The sequence below is a fragment of the Dermacentor variabilis genome, chromosome 1 (genome assembly GCF_050947875.1).
Source record: "Dermacentor variabilis isolate Ectoservices chromosome 1, ASM5094787v1, whole genome shotgun sequence".
NCBI lineage: Eukaryota > Metazoa > Arthropoda > Arachnida > Ixodida > Ixodidae > Dermacentor > Dermacentor variabilis.
In genome coordinates this window covers 2,896,642-2,923,195 of record NC_134568.1, presented here as the reverse complement: position 1 = coordinate 2,923,195, position 26,554 = coordinate 2,896,642, and the positions used below count along the sequence as shown (strand labels likewise).

At 44.9% G+C, this 26,554-nt stretch overlaps 1 protein-coding gene across 2 annotated transcripts; it reads right to left on the bottom strand.

The window, feature by feature from the left end:
• Positions 1-994: 994 nt before the first annotated feature.
• On the bottom strand, positions 995-26,554 carry LOC142569724 (uncharacterized). 2 transcript variants are annotated; one of them, XM_075678625.1, is made up of 3 exons: positions 26,506-26,554; positions 25,420-25,654; positions 995-1,554 (listed from the first exon to the last, which is right to left on the bottom strand). In XM_075678625.1, exons 1-3 carry the CDS (start codon positions 26,520-26,522, stop codon positions 1,444-1,446), a joined length of 363 nt encoding a protein of 120 aa, XP_075534740.1. In that variant the 5' UTR covers positions 26,523-26,554; the 3' UTR covers positions 995-1,443. The 2 variants fall into 2 exon arrangements, with proteins under 2 accessions (XP_075534740.1, XP_075534741.1); XM_075678626.1 differs by having other exon boundaries at positions 995-1,521.

Sequence of the window (26,554 nt, the reverse complement as noted above, 5' to 3'; positions counted from 1 at the left end):
CTATGCTTCACCAGCACGCCTTACACGGAAGGCTCCTTCCAAGGGGGGCGAAGCGACCCGTTGCGTATACCCCAGGTGGAGGGCAGGGGGGGCCTTAGGTTGATGCCACTTTAGCTAGCGCAGACCATTGAATAATGATACGTTGTTACGTTCTTACTTTGTTCGCCAGCGAGACGCCCCGTACCAGTGACTAGCAAAACTCTGTCCAAATCCAACTCGCGATGCGCAGTGAGCGCCTAGTGAGTGAGTGACGCAGAGGCTATGACGTCCCACTGATGAGCTCGAGGTTGCGAGTGCAAAGACGGCCGCATTTCGATGGGAACGAAATGCCGACACGCTCGTGTCGGCGCACGTAAAAGAAGGCCACGTGGTTAACCTCTCTGAAAAAATGCGCGATAGCCGTTTACTGACATAGGCACAACTCACGAAGGGGCAGGCGCTTTACAAGTTCATCAACGTCGGACGTTCATCCATTGATGAAAGTGCGGCGACAGGCAAGCGCCGACATGAAAGATGAACAGCACGAGGTCGTTGTCATACTTACAGCGCCACAGTAGAAGGCACGGGGTAAGAGAAACACCGGCTCGAGCGCGAAGTTTCACTTGTGTGGTCAATATTAGAATTGGCAACAGGGCCCTTCAGAAAATTTCCACCAGCCACATGTCACGAATTGCGCCACATCCTAATAAGTAGACGGTGAATCTTCTCCCTCCAGTTATTGTGCACTTTTCGGCTCACATGGTTTTTTGTGGAAGCTATCGTGCTTACCAACTAAACATTTGTGGTATCTATTGCCTCTCTCACCGGACAATGTTTCTCCAGAAGACGAATCAATGACACTGAACGGACGAAAAGTTGCCAACTTTGATTAAGGCTGCTTACAATACAGCTCCTACTGTCTAGTAGCAGATCTGATGTCACTACAAATCATCACCGACTTTATTGTCTATAAATACTACATGACTTTAAGGTTTATGAAAACAAATAACGCAAATTATAAGTAAATTCCCTGTCCCACCATCACTTTCCACGCGACCCGAACCTGCCTCATTAAGCTGCGATGCACATTAAATAAAACACACGCATTAAGTTCTTCAAGTACAGGGCAGTTTTCTTCACGACATCGTCGGTGGCAGCCCCTCGAAAGCACAGTGGCGAGCCGTTGACGACACCAAGGCAGTTTAACTTCCAGTGTAATTCTGCCTGTTGCCATCGATCACCAGTTGGCACCGGGCTCGGCACTGCCCAACCTGGCCGTGTGGCCGTGCCTCCCTGACCAGCAGTTGCGCCAATCAGCGACGTAGCGGATGCTCCAGCTTGTCGCGACGAGCAGCAACACCGAAAAGGACCAGTGCCACGCACGACGAACGCACTTGTACGCATGCGTGGCAGTGGTAGCCCGGGTTACAGGGCAGAGCATCCTACAGCAGCTGTGGTCTGCTGTCAGGCTGTGGCGTTGGCGATCGCTGGGCGCAGGTCGATTTCGGGCGCATCCTCCCGGGATATGGTTGTGGAAGGCAACTGCGAGCAGTGGCAATGACGTTCAAGGGGCATCTCTGACGGCAAATGAAACACAAAGGTGAAACTACTGTAATACTAGAATTTAAAAGAGTTGAATAGTCACGCAGAATATCGCTCATGTTGCATAAATCAACAGCTACGACATGGTCAATTTCGGTCACTTGTTGATAAAAGATTCCAATACCGAAACACTAAGCAGAACAATATGTAGAGCAACGGTTATGAAAAAACATGTTATTTCAGACGCGTCAGCGTATGCATCCGTACTGCAAGCATGAGCAAGCATAAAATAGTACTTCAAGCAAGCGCTATATATATATATATATATGCATCTTTATGCGACGTCAATTACTTGAAGCCAGACGGCGATGACAGTAGCACCACCAGTGGCGGGAATTTTAGCCCTTTGTAAGAAAACGAGAAGCAGTTGACACTCCATAAAAGATGGGCATGCAGGGCGTATGCCAAGGTCAGCGTCTAGTGCCACAGTATAACAGGTTTACATTCCTATGCTGACTATTTGTACCTTGAAAGTAATAATGCTGTCGCTTTCAAGATTGATCGCATGGCGACGAGATCAAGGCACCCGAAACATCGACTGCTGAATATTTGATCGCTCATAATTTAACAAAAGAGCGCTTCAACTAAATTAGAGGACACAAATAAGTCTGAGGCACGCAAGAAAATCCAAAAATAGAAAACCATGGATAAAAGCAGAAATAATTCGTCAAATTAAATTAAAAGACAAGTTATTTACGCCGTTCATTAAATCTCGGGACCCTGCAAAATTAGACGCATATAAAAAATACTGTAATCAGTTAAACCGAAAACTGAAGAGGGCGAAATTGGTATACTTTAGCAATCTTTTCGACCCTGCTTCGAGAAACAGTGCCCGAGACTAATGGGACCAACTAAATCGCTTGCTTAACTTCCGGTCACACCGTCCCATTGCTTCCATTGAAAAAGAAGGCGAAGTTCTGTGCGGAAAGGAACTTTCCAACCAGTTTAATAGGTTTTTCATCAATGTTACAAAATCCCTGTGTGTCGCACCAGGTGTCCCTGTCGGTTATGCCTGAGCGGCACCAAGCTTTTACGAAACCTTATTTATGTTTCCAACTATTGAATCAGAAATAATATTAGTGTTTCCCAACCTCCAGACGAGTAAATCTAAGGATAAATATGATTTTCAAAGATTAACCATTTAAATTTGTAATAGACTTATTAGCCCCGACACCAGCATACATTTATAACCTTTGTTTTAGTACCGACGTCTCCCCAAAACAAATGCAAATTGCAAAGGTTGTGTCCATACGTAAAAGTGGTTCTGTTTCTGACTTTTCCAATTACAGACCAATACCGATTCTCCCAGTACAGTCTAAAGCATTAGAAAAAATTATAAATTGCCGGTTGACTAACTTTCTAAGCACGTAAGCATACTGTTCTTTCTGACTACCGGTTTGGATTTAGAAAACAGAGATCGACTGAGTTGGCAGGGACTAAACAAAAATAAATTATAATTTCCGCCTTTGAAGAAAAGCTTCATGTTCTCGGAATATACATAGACTTATCCAAAGCATTTGATCTAATTGACCACTTTCTATTATCTCAGAAACTCCGTCACTATGGCATTACGGGCATCAGTCTTGCTTTAATACAGTCTTACCTATAGCACCCTAAACAAATGGCGTTTTTAAATGAAACCTCATCATATGTTGAGCCAATGTTATCTGCTGTACCACAGGAAAGCATTTTAGGGCCTTTGTTTTTTGTAGAGTATACAAATGAAATTTTTCGTACCACCTTTCCGGTTCATCTCGTAGCTTACGCTAATGATATTACAATGCTTGCCACAGGAAACACACTAGCTGAGTTATCCCTCCGTGGCAACCAATTTTTGGAACATTTGCGTCGCTGGTGTAATAAAAATTGTCTTAAAGTTAATACGAACAAAACAAAGGCTGTGATATACAGGACAAAAAATAAAGTAGTAAGTGGTGATATCGAACTATTATTAGGTAATGACAAGATTGATATTGTACCCAGTATAAAATCTCTTGGTGTTGTATTCTCTGAGACACTTAATTGGGACCTACAAATTGAAAATATTCGTGCTAAAATGAGCAGGTTAAATTGCGTGTTATGTAAACATAGGTTAACGCCTCCCTCACAGGTTAAACTCATCATTTATAATTCATTTATAGCGTCAGCGATTGCTTATTGTCACACAGTTGCGGGTACGACGACACAGCGCAATTAACAGCGCCTTCTTATTGAACAACAGCGTGTGATGAGACTGATAGCTATTTACCGTGGAATGCTGACCCCAGAGAATATTTCAGGCAGTTCAGCATTTTAAGAATAACTGCCTTGTATATGTTCAAACTGCTTTGACTTTACAGAACTGCTGTAGCAACGAACAATAACCTTATGCTAACAATGTTTCAGCCAGTACTTCATGAACCTACATATGATGTACGCCACTCTATATCACGAAGCCTACCGTTAAGTCGCAGCAAATACCACACACAATCTTTATCGTACAATCTGCCTAGGTACCTAAATGTTCTCGAAGATAATCGTTTTTCTCTTAGGTTGCTTTCAACACAAACCTTCATGGAATTGACAAATCTGCCTAGGTACCTAAATGTTCTCGAAGATAATCGTTTTTCTCTTAGTTTGCTTTCTACACAAACCTTCATGGAATTGATAGATTTTTTCGAGCCTTCTACCGAAGGGCTCACCTGTGTAACTGTTGGGTGACTTGAATAAATTCTATTTATTTGTAATTTTGTCTACGTTGGCGTTAGAATTGTGTAATGGGAATTGCCAACGAAATTGTGTAATTGCGTTAATTGTGTAAAATCATGCCAATGTAATAGATTACGTGTAAAATTGCAATTATGCAATAGATTATGGGTATTGTGATTTTGAATTCTGTTTCTGTGTATACTTTGCAAACTGTCGCATTGCCTTTGTTTCCCACCACACTGCTGCTCTGTGGGGCGTAGTGGGACCTCAAGCTGCATTCGGCAGCTTTTTCGCTTCCGTCCTCTCTCATTTCTGTACTTTGTTTTGAGAGAAATAAATCTATCTATCAATAAGCACTTCTTATGAGTTGTGAATGCGAAAGCATTAATGTTCACTTCAGCGCCTCTGGGTGGTCCTTCGAGACGTGCTCGCGGGCAAGCAAGCGCGTTGAGACGCTTGGCCAACGCCTCCTAGATAGCACAAGGCTGGTGCACTTCGATCTCTGACGTCATGCTGCCTTACCCGACTACCATAGAATCTAATGTGGATGCATCCGAGTCAGTCACGGTGATTTTGACGTCACTGCTTTCGTCAGCCAGGCTTGGCAATGGAAATTTGAGTCCAATTAGCATGCTGGCATAAAGCAGAGTGCGCTGCTCTGCATTCTAAGAGGCGCCGATTGAACTCAGTGGGTAAGAAGGTCTGCTCCTGAGCGTAGGGTCGCAGGTTCGAAACTCACTACCGACAACTCTTGTTTTAATTCAAATTTATTCAGTTATTCACCGCGACAGCTGTATAGCTCTCTCTTCCAATGGGTTTCTCGTGTGCATACGAAAATCTCGGGAGGCGTGCACCGCTGGGTTCCTTAAGCACCACCAGCAGATGGCGATCGCCTTCGTATATCCGCGTAGTCCTTACTCAGTGCATTAAAATGTGCAGAGAAGAAAGGAGGCTGCCATATGTGGCTCTTTTAGACATTACCGGAGCGTACGACAATGTACACCGCTACCTATTGTGGGATATTATGGAAGTGGAAGGCATAGGCAACGACTGTATGCAGTCGACCAGTGAGATGTTTATCTTGAAAATACAGTTTGCGTTGAAAGAAAAAGAATGAAGAGCGAGGAGCAAGCTGGTATCAACAAGGCACTGAAACAGGGACGCTTTCCATCCCCGCTTCTGTTTATGATGTACATGGTAAGGATGAAAAGGGCGCATGAGGGAAGCAATATCGGGTTTAATCTCTCATACAAACAGACGGGTACCATAGTAGAGCAGCAGCCTCCAGGATTGTATTATGCGGACGCAATTGTGTTGCTAGCCAACAAGCAACATAATGAGCAGCGTCTGTGGACACGAAGGCGAGAATTTAAGCCTCAAATCTAGCGGTAAAAAAATCAGGTGTTATGGTGCGCAATGCAAACTGGGAACAGACAGTGTAAATACAGGGCCAGGAAATACCTCGCCTAAAAGAATATAAATATCTTGCTATATGTATGAACGAAGGCAACAGATATATGGAAACACAGGAAAAAACAATAACAGTAAAGGGGAAGAGAAATGCAGCCATAATGGAAGCGCAGAGCGCTATGGGGATACAATAGTTACGAGGTGCTCCGGGGTATGTGGAAAGGTGTAATGGTTCCACGACTTACTTTTGGAAATGCGGTTGTTTGCTTGAAATCACGGATAAAATAAGGACTCGATGGCAACCAAAGGTCAGTGGGACGCCTCGCATTGGGCGCTCACGGGAAGACTAGAAATGAAGCTGGGCAGGGTGATACGGGCTGGGCAAGCTTTGAAGTGAGGGAACCTCGCATTGAGTGTGAAGAATGATTGAGGAATATGGAAGAAAGTAAATGGGCTGGGAGAGTTTTCAGGTATCTGTACAGGAAAAGCATCGATTCACAGCGAAGGAAAAGAACTAGGAAGCTGACCAGCAAATATGCGGCCTGTAGATTGAGCAAGATGGCAACAAAGAGCGGCAAGCGGAAAGTCAGAGAGGCTGACATAACCTCATGGGTAGCAACAATGGAAATGAAATCTGCTATGAGTGACTACTTAAGAGGAAAAAAGTAAATCAGGAAAGAAACAATTGATGGTAACTCAAAAGGAAGCTGTTTACTTTTCGAGCGAGAACAGGATGCCTTAGAACACGCACTTATAAAGCGAGATACAACAAGGAAGAAGAAGCATGTGCTTGGATAAACGATGAACCATGTTTTATTAGAATGTGAAGATACCTGCGCAGCGGTCGATTTAGGTAACTCTGGCCTCCTTGAAGCCTTTGGGTTCAGCTGGAGCAAGGGGAAAGGGAACATGTGCACAACAGAGATTAGTAACAGGTGATTGTAAGATTGGCGGAAGAAGGGAAACGACAAACAACGCTAGCCTATAAAAAGGAAGTTTACCCGCCGTGGTTGCTCAGTGGCTATGGTGTTGGGCTGCTGAGCGCGAGGTCGCGGGATCGAATCCCGGCCACGGCGGCCGCATTTCGATTGGGGTGAAATGCGAAAACACCCGTGTGCTTAGATTTAGGTGCATGTTAAAGAACCCCAGGTGGTCAAAATTTCCGGAGTCCTCCACTACGGCGTGCCTCATAATCAGAAAGTGGTTTTGGCACGTAAAACTCCAAATATTATTATTATAAAAGAACGTTCACAATAGGAGGTTAGAAAGTTTGGTGGTGGGAAGCCTTAGTGTGTGCGCCTTTTTTTGTTTTTTTTTTGAGGACAAGTAGGAAATTAGGCTTTATGATAAGAAGAGCTTGGTGGTGCGACCCACCGCCTCGTTCCAAAGGCGATGCTCAAAGCATCCATCTGCGGCAGCGGCTCCTGTGCGAGGGTAAGTAGGAAAAAGAAACCGAAATTCTCGCTTTCGCGCATAGCATTCTCCGCGAACGTTTCGCGGAAAAGTTTACGGTTGTATGAGCTGCAGTTGCTGGGAAGCGGCATACGAAGCGGGCAGTGACGTAACTACACTTTCGTACGTAAAGGAAAAGCCCGCCTATCAACTAATTTGTGTTCTGACGTTAGTATGGGAAGGCCAGGTACAGTGGGGAGTCCTGAAAAGCAGCGTACTTAACAGGTGCGGTGAAAGTGTGGTCAAGTACATTTCTGTTCTCTCTAGTCCACATTTTGTAGGGCGCAAGAAATAGTCACGCAAGCCAGGGCGTAGGCCATTGAAACGACTTCGGCTAATAATCAGGTAAACTGCATGTGAATAATTTCAACCTGCGTCACAATAGGTAGCCACAACGGGTAGCGAGAACCGAGATGAAGTTAGGACGCAGGCGAGAGCTTTCGCTGACGAGGAACGCGCGGATAACACAGGCTTCCGAAAGCGAGAGCGACAGTGACGTGAAATGGCGGCGATGCCCCGTCCCCTCACGCGACACCTGGCGCACCAACCAGTGGGAATTCGGGTGCCGTTTCGCTATTACAGACACCGTTCTTTTTTTTTTTTGCGCAATGTGCGTTTTCATGCATTCTTGGCAGAAGACCATGAGAAAGAAAAAAAGGTACACACACACACACACAGACGCACATACACACACACACACACACAAACACACACACATACACACATACATACAGGGTGTCCCAGCTAACTTGTGCCAAGATTTTAAAATACCCAGGAGCTCTAGAGAAATCGTACTGGCTGCATAGTAGCCGTAGTCGTATGTACTTACGGCCAGCATTTTTTTCATCACGAAGTATTAATTAATTACTTTTTAATTATTGCTTGAATCGGAAACATATCAATTACAAAGTTGTAGGGCACCTTAAGTAACCTCGGGCGCTAATGAGGGCGCAAGAAAAAAAAAAAGAACCAGAAAGCTCGCATTCTCTCACAGCGTTTGCCGCAAACGTTTCCCGATAAAAGGTTACGGTTGCATAAGCTAGAGTTGCCGGGAAGCAGCAACTGCAGCATACGGAGCATACGTAAATACTTGTGCACTTTCGCTTGTAAAAGAAAAGCCCGCCTGCGAACTGATTTGTTTTGTGATAGGGCTAGTCAACACCACGTACAGTGAGAACTCCCGAAGAGCAGCGTACTTACGAGGCGCGCAGAAAGTCTGGTTAAGTGCATCCCTATTCTCTCTGGCCCACTCTTAGGGCTGCACGAAGTAGCGGCGCAAGCCAAGTCTCAAGCAGTTAAACGCCTTAGGCTAATAATTCGGTAAGGTGCATGTGATTGTCGCCGTGTGAATAATATCAAGCCATGTCGCAATAAATTATCGTTCTAGCTGTGACTTATAGCTTCGCTCTCCAACCAGTTGCACATCGTGCCTTGGGGAGCAATATTTTTGAAGACCATTAATTTTTCGGTGGGTACATTTTTTTTTTCGCTTTCTACATCTGTCACCCTCAAACAAGCCCCATAGCAGTTATTGGTGCAGCTGGCGCTTTATCTGGTGCTCCCCGCCCGCGACCGCGCCACGCCTCGGTGTTGATAAGGAAAGAGTGCCGGAAACTGGTGGTTGACACGTCGTGGAAAGACTGCGCACATTAACGTCGGTGGAGACTCTTTAAGGGCGCTGCACTTTGATGCGGCCGGACCGTCAGCTACGTGATGTTTTTACAGCGAAAGCTATGCATGACTAACCTTCCGTAGTTGTTTCGGCGTCCGGCAACAGAAACGGAATTAGCGATTTCTAACAAACCCATACATAATGGGTTTCATTGTTTGCTTTGTGTGCGATCACGTACGGGTGCAGTGCGACGGCGCATATTACAAAATGCGGAACAGATGAAACGCTCGCTGTGGAAAATAACATGAGATCAATGTTCTCGCAGTATATAAGCAGGAGGTATCGTCACTAAAAAGAGCTGCGTTATCAATGGGACGGACATCTATAGTTCGTACACCCGAAGAACAACATGCGTACGAGGAGCGCCGGAGGGAACAGCACGAGAATGTAAACGGCGCCGGTGCAAAGCGACCACCGACGAAGAATGTTCCCGCGATGCTGAATCAAAACGACAATCGCGAGCCCGGGCAACCATTGCACTCTGTGGCGAAAGCTGACAACTGAAGCTCCCAAACGAAAAGCAAAGTGCTTTCGGTGCCATCTTCATGGAGTGGAATGGTTGTCATTTTTTTTTCATTTTCCGCGAGCTTTCTTTATGAGCCGGAACAAATAAACGGGCAAAAAAGTGTCTGGTTGAAAACGTTCCAGATTTATGTTTCTTTCACTTTCCTAAAATTATTCATTTACAGCAAGCCATTCACAGCAGTATTTGAAGAATAGCTAATTGCTATTAAATAATGACATCAAGAAGCAAAACTGGCGGCTACTATACTCCTCTGTGAACAACATACACTTGGTTATCTTCGCACAGAACGGCTCGTCTTACTTTAAAAAACGCGATGCATGATTGTTGTGACACTCTATATGCCAAAGTACAGCTGAGAGCAAAAGTGAGCATAAATGCTGAAATAAAGTGGCACTGCCTACGTGCGCTTGTTCGACCACCGTCATGCATTAAGACAAAATCCCGTTCAACGGCTCTGCTATGTTAAACTAATGTTTCTATTTTTTTATTTTTTATTTTTGCTACGGCCACAGCCTCTTCATTTTGGCTCTTTTCTCTACATCCACACTAGCGAGTAAGAACGCGCGCGTCATGCCGCAGGAGGTAGAAACGGCGCAGACAAAATGGCCGAGCGGCAACATTTTCCTATATCGTGGAGCAAATTGGTCTCAGAGCCGCCGATTCTTTTTTATTTGTTTACAGATATTGTTGGTCCACATTAGGACCAAGACAGCAGTGGTAACAATACAACAACATACAGCAAGCAGTGACCGGAACAGTACAATAGATCATTAGAGTGATATATTCCCTATTGTTCAGAATATTCGGACACAAGTGCAGAAAACTGCTCACGAGTCCTTGCATTCACTATGTCTGCAGGGAGGCAATTCCAATCACGTGCTGTGGAAAGTAAAAATGAGTATTTGTAGCAATCTGTGAAATCCATTTTCCTCAACGCGTCTACTATGTTTCGTAATATGCGCGTCTTAGATTCATTTATGTAGTAAGACTTATCAACAAGTAACCAGACCATTAATAATCAAATAAAAAAGGCTAAGCCGTTTTTCCTTACTCCTGACATGAAGTTGGGGCAGGTTCGCCCTCACATAAGAAGGTGTGACGGCGTCTTGTCGATGGTATCGGGAATAAATAAACCTCAATGCAAGTCTTCGGACCTGCTCCAGTTCTGACACTGAATATTTCAAATATGGATGCCACACTTCACATGCATATTCTAATGTCGGGCGCACGAGCACTTTATAGTCAGTCAGTTTCGCTGCCCAAGAAGCCAGTTTAGGGATATGTTGAATAAAACCTAATCTCTAGTTGGCTTTCCCTACGACTTTTTTAATATGTGGTGTCCGAATAAGGTCAGATGTTACTAAACTTCCGAGGTACTTGTACTCTGTTCATGAAGTGGCTCATCTTGTAGAGTCTATTAGAATGACAGGGATTCATGTTTGTGTGTTATTGTCATACGTGCTGTCTTCACTGGGCTAAGGGACATCTGCCACGTGTCGCACCATTGGTGTACTTTGCCTAAGTAGTAATTTAAGGGCATCTGGTCACTAATACATTTCACTTATCTATATGTGACCCAGTCATCGGCGAATAGCCTCGCTGTAACTGTGGCCGATTCTTCGATTAGATCGTTAATGCATACCAGGAACAACACAGGCCCAAGACCTGAACTCTGAGGCACCCCTGGCTTAACGTCAAAGATTGTCGACCTATTTTCTTCAATACTGACGAACTGGGCGCGATTATTAAGAAAATCCTGCACCTATTTGATTACACCTGTATCTCCTAAAATAGCCTTTGATTTAATTAACAGTTTTCTATGATTAGCCTCATCAAAGGCCTTTTTGAAGTCAAGGTAGATCACGTCGATTTGTACCTTGCCATCGATAACTTTACTGAAATTGTGAACACTTTCTAGTCATTGTTTTGCGGTTGAGAAGCCCTCGCGAAACCTATGTTCACAGTTGCTAAGAATATTGTTCTGTGACAAATACAGTCGAATATGCTTAGAAACAATATGTTCCAACACTTTGCAACAGCTTGACGTTAGTGCAATGGGCCAGTAATTGGTTGTAGATGCGGTGTGCCCGTCTTTAAATACGGGTATCACTTAAATCACTTTCCATTCTTCATGAAGTGTACCTGACCGTAGAGACTTCGTGAAGATAATAATGAAGAACTTCGCAACCCATTCAGCCTACCTCTTAAAAGACAAGTTTGATGACTCATCCGGTCCTGTCGATTTCTTTGTATTTAGGTGCAGCAGCAAGTTTGACATATCCACTGGGGGAGGCAGGGCGGGGACACTTGCCCCCCCCCCCCGCAACTCTCAGAAATGGGGGGGGGGGCAAAGTAGGCCATTTGCCCCCCCCCCCACCCCACACACACTTTTGAAACCCCGAAATGCGACACCTGGAGTCCCGACCAAGATCACTCGAGTCTACAGAAAGCCGCTTGGAGCCCTGATAATGGGGGTCTGGTCTCTTCACCAGCTGCACGCGGAGTCCCGGTCACATTGTATCTTCAGCGCACTCATCACCGTTACGTTACGTATATAGCACACAGGGTCTTGTCGGTTCCAGCTGGTAAATTTCTCCACCTCTACAAGGCTGCAGTTGTCTTTGAAGACTTGACCTAGGCATTAACTCGGGCTACTTGGTCTCTCATACTAAGAATCTCAATACTGCAATTGATGTTCCCAGTACTTTCGAAGACTGCTTTCATTTATTGGGCCGTGAAATGTGTTCTCGCGATGAAGCTAGTTGCTGGCTGCCAGCGCTCTTTATTGCGCCCGCGTTTTGAAAGCGAGTGTTCGTGGTCATCGAGTGAGATGTGTTTATATTGGCATGTGCGTGCGTCACACCGTGCATGTCAGGCGTATCTGCCGGTGTGTGTGAGGGGGAGGGGGGGGGGCATGCCCCTCCTATACACACACTTGTGAAAGTTGACACTGTCGGCTGTACACTGACAAATGTAACAGAATAACAGCTGATGCCAAGTTTGCTATCAGAATTGCGCCCACATAGGCACGATTTCTTTGTCACGTATCCGCTGCTTGGGCAGCTAGGATTGTCTTTCTAGGATTGTCTTTCAGGCACCGTCGCCACGTGCTGTAGGAGATGATCTTCGGCCGGCCGCACTAAGTAGATAAGGGTTACCGTGCTTTGCTGTAGGATACGCCTGCAGGGCGTGCTTTGCCAAGACGCATTGCTCAAAAAGCTGTTGCTGGGCAGTCCAAAACACGTTTAATCTACCACCTCTTACATCATCCCGTGTTTGTTGGGGCTGTCTAGCCTAACCATTTTTGAAAACACAAAATCAGATTTGCTTCTATAATTTACCGGTACTTATTCAGTGTGGCCATATTAGTGATATTGTCGCTAGATTTAGTGACCTTCTTGTATCTTTACGGCAAACTTTTTTATTTAGCAATCAGCGTTATTTTATAGTGATTTAAAGGAACAATTGGCGATATTTTAATGGCTTGTAAGTTAGACAGGTTCCTCGAAAATGATCATCTAGAACGCAGTTTAACGTTCAAAAGCTACATATAGTAAGTGGAAGCAACTCGCTGTACGACGCATAAGCACCGTGACTACGGTGAACCGATGATTTACATCACATTGGTAGCCTTCACAGTGTGCTCACAAAATTGAAGTTTGTTTATTATTTACAAAGCCTATTTGAACGCGTTTAAACGCTGCGGGCTCGGCAATGTCACTACATTCATTCGATTGCCACACGTGCGCAAGCGTGTCAGAGAGCTAATTTACCTAAACCAAATTGAATTAATTTTATGTTCAGATTTAGAATACGGCAGATGAATATAAGGCATATCGACTACGTAAAAAAGGCGTAAATATCGGAACGGCTGAGCTCGTCCTCGCGCGACTAGGAAATCTAGGTTGGTTGTGTTCTTTTTAATATTCCTGTATTTGTAAACTTCCAATCTGAAGGTAATGAAGATTTTAAGCTGTCATAACACGTTATGTAAATATTAGAGGTAGGCGATCGAACACCGACTTTTTCGAATACGAATAGTGAGTACCAAATATCGAATCGAATAGACAAATGCAGACGCACTTATTTACAGCAGGAATAGTTATTTCGGTATATTTAGGAACCCACTTGTACTCGATAGAGAGTCAACTATTACGGACAATCAGGACCATTTTAAACAAAAGGTCCCTACAACAGTCATAAAAACTGCACAGATATAGCCACTCGGCACCGTTAGACTGGTGGCAAACAAGCTTTCCGAGAATGACAGGATGCTGTATGATCAACTTTCCAAAAAGCGGAAAATAAATATTTGTTGAAAAAATATGAGAAGTTATGGAAAAGGAAAAGAAAAAGTTTATTTTTTTTTGCCCTAGACACAATAAAGGGCATGTTACAAGGAAAAAAAATCACTGGTTGTAAAGTAAAAGATAAAACAACTAAGTGACTAGACTGGAAGAAAGTCTAATTGGTAGCACAGAAGCAACAACACCGGGTTGTCTGCAATGTGACGAAACGAAGGAGAACCGAGGGGCCCAGTTTTGTAAGGGCGCTGTTTCTGTAAGAACGTTCGCACATATTTGTTAGTCAGAACCATCTTAAACCAACAGATAATGAAGAAAATAAAAAAAAGGCATGGAGGAAATCATTTGCTGTTCTTAATTGAGGCTGAGGTGTCATTAGAAGCTAAAGACAAATGCAGGCAAAAACAAATCAGGGTGAGAGCTGAACCCGCCACCCCCGCTGTACGCGTGCGTCGCACTACCACGTTAGCATGTATAGCTGGGTGTGTTGCTTGAGCAGTTCTGATGTGAAGCGGCCCCTGTGTGTGTGTGCTTCCCTCTTTGTCCGTCGTCGTGTTCACGCCTTTCGCATCATATCTTGCACCACACCCAATGGTGCTACAGCGACGGAAGTATCCACGTCCATCCATTCTTGGGTTCCTATGTGTGTGCACCACATCGAACCCCAGGTGTGTTAACGATCGCCATACTTCCAACGCAAAAGAGAAAACAAGGCTTGCACTACCCATCTTGTTTCTGCATTGCTTCAGAACTTTGTCGCTGTTTTACTTCTGATGCTTATAATTTACGGCACCTTCTTCAGCAGGTGGAGAACAGTAACCCGATCTTAAACAGGCGGTTGTTGTGAAATATCTGGTTGATTCTGATATACGAATATACCGAATAGTTCATTTTTGAATACGAATAAACTATTACGCGCAAACTATTCGTATTCCAATATTCGCCCACCCTATGTAAATGCATTAGTAAAGCTATAGCCTTCTAAGCCTTCCTGGTAAAATGCACTGTTCCCCTTCAGCTCCACAAAGATTAGAACAACATGAAACGTTTAGGTAAAACATTTACTTCACATTACCTTATAATAATGTGCTCCGAAATACCTGCGTTCTTAGATTCCTCTTCGCAGTTATAAGCGAGAAGAAAGGGGTTAACAAAGGGGCCCGATTTTTATTAATAATAAGAAGCCAACAAACAAAGAAAACCAAGGAAAACATATGAGAATTTACTTGTACTTACTAATTGAAATAGAGAAATGATGAATTAATGGAAATGAAAGTGGATGGAAAAACAACTTGCCGCAGGTGGGGAACGATCCCACGTCTCCGCATTACGCGTGCGATGCTCTACATGCACATGAGAAAAAAAATCATTGTGATTTTGTTTTTACAAAATAGGTGCAAAACGAAGACAAATCAAAGAAACTTTGTTACTGGCTTAAAATAAAGAATGGAAAGCACAAAATGGCCGTGAAGAAGAATTCAGAGACGGCATGAAGTTTGGCTTCCCCTGCGAGCTGAACGAAGCTTTCCAGCGTATCCTGCGACGTTACAACGCTATTCAGTGCGTTCCAACTGTGCACCGCTCGGGGGAAAGAGAGTACTGAAATACGTTGTTAACGCAAGAGTATTGTTGAAGCGTGAATTCACGTTGGTGTCGTGTTTCCCTGGAACGACTGAAATTGACACAAGTGGTAGGATTTACTTCAGCACATTATGAACTAATGAATATAGAAACTTCAGTCTATAGAGGGTCGCGCGGCTGGATAAGGTGGCAAGGCCAGCGCGTGAAAGCAGTTCCGGGGGGGCGGGGAGTGGGGGGAGTCGGTGCGCCGATACCTGTTGTCGATAAGGCGAACCGCTTTCCGCTGCACCGACTCAAGCATGATCATATCTCTTTAGAGAAACGGATACCAGACGATGTTCGCATATTCTAGGATTGGGTGGATAAGAACCTTTGAAGCGAGCAGTTTGGTCTCGTGGGTGCAATATCGTAGGGCTTTTTTGGTGATATACTTCACATGAGTACATGAACCGAGGTCTTGTGAGATAGTTATGCCGAGGTATTTCTGCTCCCTTACGGTTTCAAGAACAAATTCGTTGCCGCAGCAATAACAGCAGTTACGCTTTGATTTCATTTTGTAGTTGACATTGACACAGTTTTTTTTTTTCTGAACTTATAGCCACTTGCCAGATGTTGCACCACTGCACGACGTTGTTGGGCGCCTTGTTCAACCTTGCCTGGTCTGCAGGAGAGTTTATTTGCTTTAAGAGTACGCAGTCCGGTCTGCGAACAAACGTATGTTGACATCGACGTGGTGTCCTATGCCATTTATATAGATAAGAGGAATAAAAATGGTGCCAGCCCTGAACCTTGCGAAACGCCAGAAACAAGCGAGACGGTGTCAGAAGCGTGGTCCTAATACTGTACGAAATGCCGGCGCTCAGACAAGTAGTCGCCTATCCATCTAACTATCCCCAAGTATGCAGTTAAGCTTAAAGAGCAATTTAATGGCCTTTGAAACGCGATCAAAAGCCTTCGAGTAGTGGGGAAAAATATATCTCTTTGGCTGTGGTCATTAATTCTCTTTGCGAGGTGCTGAAGAAGTTCGACAAATTGAGAAACAGGAGACAGACCATTTCTGAAACCATGCTGGTTATGATGAGTAATCTTATTGTTAGTGGTTATTAATGTTATTATTAGGTATATTATATTATTGGTGTTGTCATTGGTTTCTTGTCATATGATTAATAAAATTCAGGCCTCTCGCTTAACCTCCTTTCTTCTCGTTTATTACATAGCGAGGGTGTCGAATCCGGCAACGCTGACGCTTTCAGGTAGCATGTGTGGGTTTATTGACCAGTCGGCTTGACCCCTCCCCTCCATCCCCCCCCCCCAAAAAAAAATCACGTACCCGTGGCGCCTGCGGCAGAAAGGATGTTCCACATCCTCCGCCAGGTTTGTGAGTGGTGGCGCTGGCTAACACTCCCAGGGTTCTCGTATTAAAACATTTATACCCAAGTAAGTAGATGCGAAAACGGCGCCGCGGTAGCTCAATTGGTAATGTGAATGTGAATGACGCGTAATGTGAATAATACCACAGCGATCTTGTGCTATCTAGGAGGCGTTGGCCAAGGGTCTCGACGCGTTCGCTTGCCCGCGAGGAGTTAGTAACTGGAATGACTGCTCAGCGGCGTTCAATTGGACATTAATACTTGCGCATTCACAATCTCAAGAGCTTAGGTGTCGTCGGATTTCCTTAGCATGGACACGGAATCCCGTGGCATTCGGTACTATGAGCGCAGTGTAACGGTGGCTGCAAAATTTTAGCGCATGCTCAGTCAATGCAGCGTAAAGGAATTATTACATCGGGCGTATGACGTCACGCCATCGCGTACCTTTACACCCACGATGACGGCCGCACCCTTGCAGTCTGCTTCAACCTCGCAAGTGCGAAGATGAATGTTGTCCACCAGCGCACAGCCACCGGCATGTCAACTCGTGCCCCTAACGGCAATGTGCCACAGGACGCTGCTCGCTCTAACCACTGCGCCATCTTGCAACTTTTGTGCTTGGCAGTTTATATGGGATTTGACACCGCAGACACATAGTTTGCAAGTGGTTGTGTCAGTGCATCTATATAAAAACTACACAACGTTGAATGAGGATGGTCACGTGGGCTTGAGTGGCATGAAGTGTAGAGCAGCAAGAAAAAGGACCACATGAGGACACCATACACAGACACACACACTTGTGTAGGCATCTTGTTTCTTCTTGTGTCCTTGTTCTTACCCCGCAACACATCATGTCGTTCCCAGTCAGTCGATCCTTTATCGGATAAGGACGACATTGCTTGCATCACAAAGTTATTTTCGAAAAGAAGGTTCTGTTGCTGGTTCTGCCGATCGTGGCGAGCTTCTTTATAGCTTTCTAAAGCATTTTATCTTGTTTGACTGTCATTGTGTTACCTAATGAGCTACTTTTTAATTGTGTGTCCGAAAGGGAGCTGGCTTCTATATTGGTCACAAGCGGGCCGTCTTGGCATGATGCGTTTCTGAGGTGTATGGACTTTGCTAACTCAGCGAAAAAAATTAATAAACGAGTTTATTGCTGATATTGTGCGAGGTGTGACATCTCTATTACAGGACGCATGTTACATTTATCAGGACTCATCCACTGCAGGTTCTTTGCTCCTTGACAGCACGCAAAAAATATGCAGTTTTATGTTCTCACCAATATCAGACATTTTTTTAATGGCTAGATGTTAGTTAAAAGGAAAAAAGTTTCACGTATGTACTGTAAGATGCTAAAATAAAGTCGTGTTTGAGTACAATTAAGAAGAAAGTGACTATGTTATATTGCTGCATTTTTTGTGCAAGTGCAGTTTTGCCCAATCTGCGAGCAAGTAATGGCGGCAACTGACGATTTGTTATGCGTAGTAGGATTATAATAGCTTCGCAGAGCAGCAAAACTTTTGTTTGTATTGTCATGGCATTCCACAATTCAGCGTCCTTGCAGAGGTAACGGGGCGGTTGGCGTATGCGCTCCTCAGTCTCTGCCTGTATGTCTTTGTTGTAGCCTTTCTCGTGCCTAAACCCTTTTGCCCTTCCTATGAATGCCGGTATACACGAGTAGGTGTGGTTTCTGCAAGGCGAACTTTCGTAACTGCCAGAACTTGATCAAAAGCGATACATAAGCTCTTGCTGCGACCAGGTTCTTAGCTGTGCCATCGCTTGCTTTTGTTTGATTTTCTGCTTGCAGCCATGATGCGAGAATATACTAGAGCAAAGTGCGGTGACCTTGCCGCTTGATATATTCAACTTGCTCTTATGGTATCTACATATTTATATGTTGATATCGCTGTCATGCACAACGTAGGTGGGTAAGACAGGTTCATTTATCTTCATCTTTATTATTTGCCCGCTACTTGTTTGCGCTTAGCTGAAATCTAAATACCTACGCCATCGCGTGCAGCGGTGGCGTAGAGGTAGAACACCCGCCTCGCGTGCAAGAGGTCCGTGGTTCGAATCCCGGTGCCGCGCAATTTTCCACCAGATTAAGAAAATCTGCGTGTTGATGAAATTGCATAAACCGGCCTGGAGTGGGGCCTGATCCCGGTGACAGGAACCGGTAACGCATTCCCTTACCAGAGCAGGATTGGCCACCCTGGTGCACTCATCATCATCAGCCTGGTTACGCCCACTGCAGGGCAAAGGCCTCTCCCATATTTCTCCAACAACCCCGGTCATGTACTAATTGTGGCCATGCCGTCCCTGCAAACTTCTTAATCTCATCCGCCCACCTAACTTTCTGCCGCCCCCTGCTACGCTTCCCTTCCCTTGGGATTCCCTTCCCTCCTCATTACATGTCCTGCCCATTTCTTTTTCTTGATTTCAACTAAGATGTCATTAACTCGCGTTTGTTCCCTCACCCAATCTACTCTTTTCTTATCCCTTAACGTTACACCTATCATTCTTCTTTCCATAGCTCGTTGTGTCGTCCTCAATTTGAGTAGAACCCTTTTCGTAAGCCTCCAAGTTTCTGCCCCGTAGGTGAGGACTGGTAAGATACAGCTATTATATACTTTTCTCTTCAGGGATAACGGCAACCTGCTGTTCATGATTTGGGAATGCCTGCCTAACGCACTCCAGCCCATTCTTATTCTTTGATTATTTCCGTCTCATGATCCGGATCCGCCGTCACTACCTGCCCTAAGTAGATGTATTCCCTTACGACTTCCAGTGCGTCGCTGCCTATTGTAAATTGCTGTTCTCTCCCGAGACTGTTAAGCATTACTTTAGTTTTCTGCATATTAATTTTTAGACCCACTCTTCTGCTTTGCCTCTCCAGGTCAGTGAGCATGCATTGCAATTGGTCCCCTGAGTTACTAAGCAAGGCAATATCATCAGCGAATCGCAAGTTACTAAGGTAATCTCCATTAACTTTTATCCCCAATTCTTCCCAATCCAGTTCTCTGAATACCTCCTGTAAACACGCTGTGAATAGCATTGGAGATATCGTATCTCCCTGCCTGACGCCTTTCTTTATTGGGATTTTGTTGCTTGCTTTATGGAGGACTACGGTGGCTGTGGAGCCGCTATAGATATCTTCCAGTACTTTTACATGTGGCTCATCTACACCCTGATTCCGTAATGCCTCCATGACTGCTGAGGTTTCGACTGAATCAAACGCTTTCTCGTAATCAATGAAAGCTATATATAACGGTTGCTTATATTCTGCACATTTCTCTATCACTTGATTGATAGTGTGAATATGGTCTATTGTTGAGTAGCCTTTACGCAATCCTGCCTGGTGCTTTGGTTGACAGAAGTCTAAGGGGCTCCTGATTCTATTTGCAATTACCTTAGTAAATACTTTGTAGGCAACAGACAGTAAGCTGATCGGTCTATAATTTTTCAAGTCTTTGGCGTCCCCTGTCTTATGGATTAGGATTATGTTAGCGTTCTTCCAAGATTCCGGTACGCTCGAGGTTATGAGGCATTGCGTATAAAGGGTGGCGAGTTTCTCTAGAACAATCTGCCCGCCATCCTTCAACAAATCTGCTGTTACCTGATCCTCCCCAGCTGCCTTCCCCCTTTGCATATCTCCTAAGGCTTTCTTTACTTCTTCCGGCGTTACCTTCGGGATTTCGAATTCCTCTAGACTATTTTCTCTTCCATTATCGTCGTGGGTGCCACTGGTACTGTATAAATCTCTATAGAACTCCTCAGCCACTTGAACTATCTCATCCATATTAGTAATGATATTGCCGGCTTTGTCTCTTAACGCATACATCTGATTCTTGCCAATTCCTAGTTTCTTCTTCACTGTTTTTAGGCTTCCTCCGTTCCTGAGAGCATGTTCAATTCTATCCATATTATACTTCCTTATGTCAGCTGTCTTACGCTTGTTGATTAACTTCGAAAGTTCTGCCAGTTCTATTCTAGGTGTAGGGTTAGATGCTTTCATACATTGGCGTTTCTTGATCAGATCTTTCGTCTCCTGGGATAGTTTGCTGGTATCCTGCTTAACGGAGTTACCACCGACTTCCATTGCACACTCCTTAATGATGCCCACAAGATTGTCGTTCATTGCTTCAACACTAAGGTCCTCTTCCTGAGTTAAAGCCGAATACCTGTTCTGTAGCTTGATCTGGAATTCCTCTATTTTCCCTCTTACCGCTAACTCATTGATCGGCTTCTTATGCACCAGTTTCTTCCGTTCCCTCCTCAGGTCTAGGCTAATTCGAGTTCTTACCATCCTGTGGTCACTGCAGCGCACCTTGCCGAGCACGTCCACATCTTGTATGATGCCAGGGTTAGCGCAGAGTATGAAGTGTATTTCATTTCTAGTCTCGCCGTTCGGGCTCCTCCACGTCCACTTTGGGCTATCCCGCTTGCGGAAGAAAGTATTCATTATCCTCATATTATTCTGTTCCGCAAACTCTACTAATAACTCTCCCCTGCTATTCCTAGTGCCTATGCCATATTCCCCCACTGCCTTGTCTCCAGCCTGCTTCTTGCCTACCTTGGCATTAAAGTCGGCCATTAGTATAGTGTATTTAGTTTTCACTCTACCCACCGCCGATTCCACGTCTTCATAGAAGCTTTCGACTTCCTGGTCATCATGACTGGATGTAGGGGCGTAGACCTGTACAATCTTCATTTTGTACCTCTTATTAAGTTTCACAACAAGACCTGCCACCCTCTCATTAATGCTATAGAATTCCTGTATGTTACCAGCTACATTCTTATTAACCAGGAATCCGACTCCTAGTTCTCTGCTATCCGCTAAGCCCCGGTAGCACAGGACGTGCCCGCTATTTAGCACTGTATATGCTTCTTTTGGCCTCCTAACTTCACTGAGCCCTATTATATCCCATTTACTGCCGTCTAATTCCTGCAATAGCACTGCTAGACTCGCCTCACTAGATAACGTTCTAGCGTTAAACGTTGCCAGGTTCATATTGCAATGGCGGCCTGTCCGGAGCCAGTGATTCTTAGCACCCTCTGCTGCGTCGCAGGTCTGACCGCCGCCGTGGTCAGTTGCTTCGCAGCTGCTGGGGACTGAGGGCCGGGGTTTGATTGTTGTGTTCATAGGAGGTTGTGGCCAAGTACTGCACCAGGGTGGCGAATCCTGCTCTGGTGAGGGAGTGCGTTACCGGTTCTGGTCACCGGGATCAGGCCCCACTCCAGGCCTGTTTGTGCAATTTTATCAACACGCGGATTGTTTTTTTTTTATCGGGTGGAAAATTGCCGGCACCGGGATTCGAACCACGGACCTCTTGCACGCGAGGCGGGTGCTGTACATCTACGCCACCGCTGGTGCACTACTTGGCCACAAACCTCCTATATGAAGACAACAATCAACCCCGGTCCTCAGTCCCCAGCAGCTGCGAAGCAAGTGACCACGGCGGCGGTCAGACCTGCGACGCAGCAGCGGGTGCTAAGAATCACTGGCTCCGGATAGGCCGCCATTGGAATCTGAACCTGGAAACGTTTAATGCTAGAACTTTATCTAGTGAGGCGAGTCTAGCAGTGCTATTGGAGGAATTAGAGGGCAGAAAATGGGATACAATAGGGCTCAGTGAAGTTAAGAGGACAAAACAAGCATATACAGTGCTAAAAAGCGGGCACGTACTGTGCTTCCGGGGCTTAGCGGAGAGACGAGAACTAGGAGTCGGATTCCTGATTAATAAGGAAATAGCTGGTAACATACAGGAATTCTATAGCGTTAACGAGAGGGTGGCAGGTCTTGTTGTGAAACTTAATAAGAGGTATACAATGAAGGTTGTACAGGTCTACGCCCCTACATCCAGTCATGATGACCAGGAAGTCGAAAGCTTCTATGAAGACGTGGAATCGGCGACGGGTAGAGTGAAAACAAAATACACTATACTGATGGGCGACTTCAATGCCAAGGTAGGCAATAAGCAGACTGGAGACAAGACAGTGGGGGAATATGGCATAGGCACTAGGAATAGCAGAGGAGAGTTATTAGTAGAGTTTGCGGAACAGAATAGTATGCGGATAATGAATACCTTCTTCCGCAAGCGGGATAGCCGAAAGTGGACGTGGAGGAAACCGAACGGCAAGACTGGAAATGAAGTAGACCTCATACTCTGCGCTAACCCTGGCATCATACAAGATGTGGACGTGCTCAACAAGGTGCGCTGCAGTGACCATAGGATGGTAAGAAGTCGAATTAGCTTAGACCTGAGGAAGGAACGGAAGAAACTGGTACATAAAAAGTCGATCAATGAGTTAGCGGTAAGAGGGAAAATAGAGGAATTCCAGATCAAGCTACAGAACCGGTGTTCGGCATTAACTCAGGAAGAGGACCGTAGTGTTGAAGCAATGAACGACAATCTTGTGGCATCATTAAGGGGTGTGCAATAGAAGTCGGTGGTAACTGCGTTAGACAGGATACCAGTAAGCTATCGCAGGAGACGAAAGATCTGATAAAAAAACGACATATGAAAGCCTCTAACCCTACAGCTAGAATAGAACTGGCAGAACTTTCCAAGTTAATCACAATCAACAAGCGTAAGACAGCTGACATAAGGAAGCATAATATGGATAGAATTGAACATGCTCTCAGGAACGGAGGAAGCCTAAAAGCCGTGAAGAAGAAACTAGGAATTGGCAAGAATCAGATTTAAGCGTTAAGAGACAAAGCCGGCCATATCATTACTAATATGGATGAGATAGTTCAAGTGGCTGAGGAGTTCTATAGAGATTTATACAGTACCAGTGGCAACCACGACGACAATGAAAGAGAGTATAGTCTAGAGGAATTCGAAATCCGACAGGTAACGCCGGAAGAAGTAAAGAACGCCTTGGGAGCTATGCAAAAGGGGAAGGCAGCTGGGGGGTGATCAGGTAACAGCACATTTGTAGAAGGATGGTGGGCAGATTGTTCTAGAGAAACTGGCCACCCTGTATACACAATGCCTCATGACCTCGAGCTTACCGGAAACTTGGAAGAACGATACTATAATCCTAATCCATTAGAAAGGGGACGCCAAAGACTTGAAAAATTATAGACCGATCAGCTTACTGTCCGTTGCCTACAAAGTATTTACAAAGGTAATCTCAAATAGAATCAGGAACACCTTAGACTTCTGTCAAGCAAAGGACCAGGCAGGATTCCGTAAAGGCTACTCAACAATAGACCATATTCACACTAGCAATCAGGTGATACAGAAATGTAAGGAATATAACCACTGATATATAGCTTTCATTGATTACGAGAAAGCATTTGATTCTGTCGCAACCTCAGCAGTCATGAAGGCATTACGGAATCGGGGTGTAGACGAGCCATATGTAAAAATACTGAAAGATATCTATAGCGGCTGCACAGCCACCGTAGTCCTCCATAAAGAAAGCAGCAAAATCCCAATAAAGAAAGCGTCAGGCAGGGAGATACGATCTCTCCAATGCTATTCACAGCGTGTTTACAGGAGGTATTCAGAGACCTGGATTGGGATGAACTGGGGATAAAAGTTTACGGTGAATACCTTAGTGACTTGCGATTCGCAGATGATATTGCTTTGCTTAGTAACTCAGGGGACCAATTGCAATGCATGCTCACTGACCTGGAGAGGCAAAGCAGAAGAGTGGGTCTAAAAATTAATCTGCAGAAAACTAAAGTAATGTTTAGCAGTATCGGAAGAGAACAGCAATTTACAATAGGTAGCGAGGAACTGGAAGTGGTAAGGGAATACATCTACTTAGGGCACGCAGTGACGGCGGATCCGGATCATGAGACGGAAATAATCAGAAGAATAAGAATGGGCTGGGGTGCGTTTAGCAGGCATTCTCAGACCATGAACAGCAGGTTGCCATTATCCCTTAAGAGAAAAGTGTATAATAGCCGTGCCTTACTAGTACTCACCTACGGGGCAGAAACCTGGAGGCTTACGAAAAGGATTCTACTTAAATTGAGGACGACGCAACGAGCCATGGAAAGAAGAATGATGGGTGTAACGTTAAGGGATCAGAAAAGAGCAGATTGGGTGAGGGAACAAACGCGAGTTAATGACATCTTAGTGGAAATCAAGAAAAAGAAATGGGCATGGGCAGGACATATAATGAGGAGGGAAGATAACCGATGGTCATTAAGGGTTACGGACTGGATTCCAAGGGAAGGGAAGCGTAGCAAGGGGCGGCAGAAAGTTAGGCGGGCGGATGAGATTAAGAAGTTTGCAGGGAAGACATGGCCACAATTAGTAAATGACCGAGGTTGTTGGAGAAATATGGGAGAGGCCTTTGCCCTGCAGTGGGCGTAACCAGGCTGGTGATGATGATGATGATGATAATAATGAAATCTAAAAAAATAAGCTGACTAGCTCACCTGGAAGTACATTTTATGAACTGTTGCTGTCACTGTTTGCAACCATGCCAATTGCACTTCGAATTTCATTTTATTTTGAGGAAAGATTAACTTCTAAATTTCTGTTGGTTCCCGACCATGAGAGGAATTTAAGCGCACACTTCAACGGCCCTCGGAGATTAGCTGTCGCCATTATAACTTCTCGTTGCTTGATGTTTTCGTGGCCCGTCACTAAATTGGGTTGTCATTATAGTACAATGAAAGCGTCCGTACGTATTTGCACCAAACCCATGAGCGTGAAATAAAAAGAATGAATATCTCACTTTGTATTACAATGTGGTACGCAATGCATCAATTCCACGTGTCGTATTACTGCTCATATCTAAACCAGCCACAGTGCTTGCTTACATCAATAGCACGCATGCCAAGTTGCTTTACCAATAAGCTGTCGGTACCTGAAGCATTGTCGAGGTATGCTGATGCGGGTGTCGAGTGCAAGGTCCATGGATCCAGAAACCCTCGCCGTCCTTGTGACAGCCATTGGGCGCTGGGCGCGGCGTAGAACCTCGAAGCACGCGCTCCGAACCTTGGCCAGACCCTCTTCCACGCAATACCTGAGCTGAACCCATGGGCGGTCCTCGGCACCGGTTGGGAAGAGGAGTACCGTATTGCTCCAACCCCTGCGAGCTGCTGCGAAGTGTAGCGTATGTTCTTGTATACTTATCATGGCTGAACAAAGTGGCTCGATAAAAAAAATATTCAGGACACAACTGCAGTAATTGCGCGCCTGCTGTTCGTTTTGGGGGAAGTAAGCAGTTTCATTGCGGTCCTAGATGAATTAATAATGTTACTCGATATCTTGAAATACAGAACCTTCAATATAAACCATCATTCTAGAAGGCAGTAAAGAGCAGGATTCCAAAACATAGAAAACACCCGAGGAACAAGCCACAGTTTTCGAGGGAGAGTGTACATTGAAGTACATTCATGACAGAGAGAGAAAGAGAGACAAAGAGGCTGATTATCATAAACTTTTATAATGAGCAAGCGCAGTTTGCGGCCTAGGTGGTTTTCTTATTGCAGGTAGCCGCGGGCCGTAGCCATCTCCCGTGCTTATGCGATCAGGCTACGCTGTCTCTTCGGGTCCGGGTATGATCACAGGTTAGCCTTTTGGAGACAATATATTTTTGAAATTTTAAGGAGTGCTGCGCGTTCTAATAATAACACAAACCGACTCAGAAGAAAAGAAGTAGCCGTTGCCAGAAAATAATTAAAAAGTATTGCTTGAAAGTTGTTCAGCTTAACAGAAACGTGCGTAGCCTGCACATCAGACTCAGTGGTACTTCATCATGGTACGTCATCAGAGGTACATAATCAGAACTCAGTGGTAGTGATCGATGGTCGCAGACCTCAGAATAATTTGTCAGCATCATAAACTGAGACAGTCAATCTATCGAAAGCGCATTACTAGACAACTGCTGGCGAAGTGACCTCTATTTCTTGCATATAGAAGACGCCATAATAGTCCTGAGGGTTCCTACCTCATGTAGTCCCGCATGATGTTAGAATCATCAAAAGACAAGGCGCTTC

Bases quoted from the DNA above. Each gene is read 5' to 3' on its own strand.
- LOC142569724 (XM_075678625.1), bottom strand. The intron at 1,555-25,419 runs GTACCGACAGCT...TTGCCGTCAGAG, and splicing joins ATACCTCGACAATGCTTCAG to ATGCCCCTTGAACGTCATTG.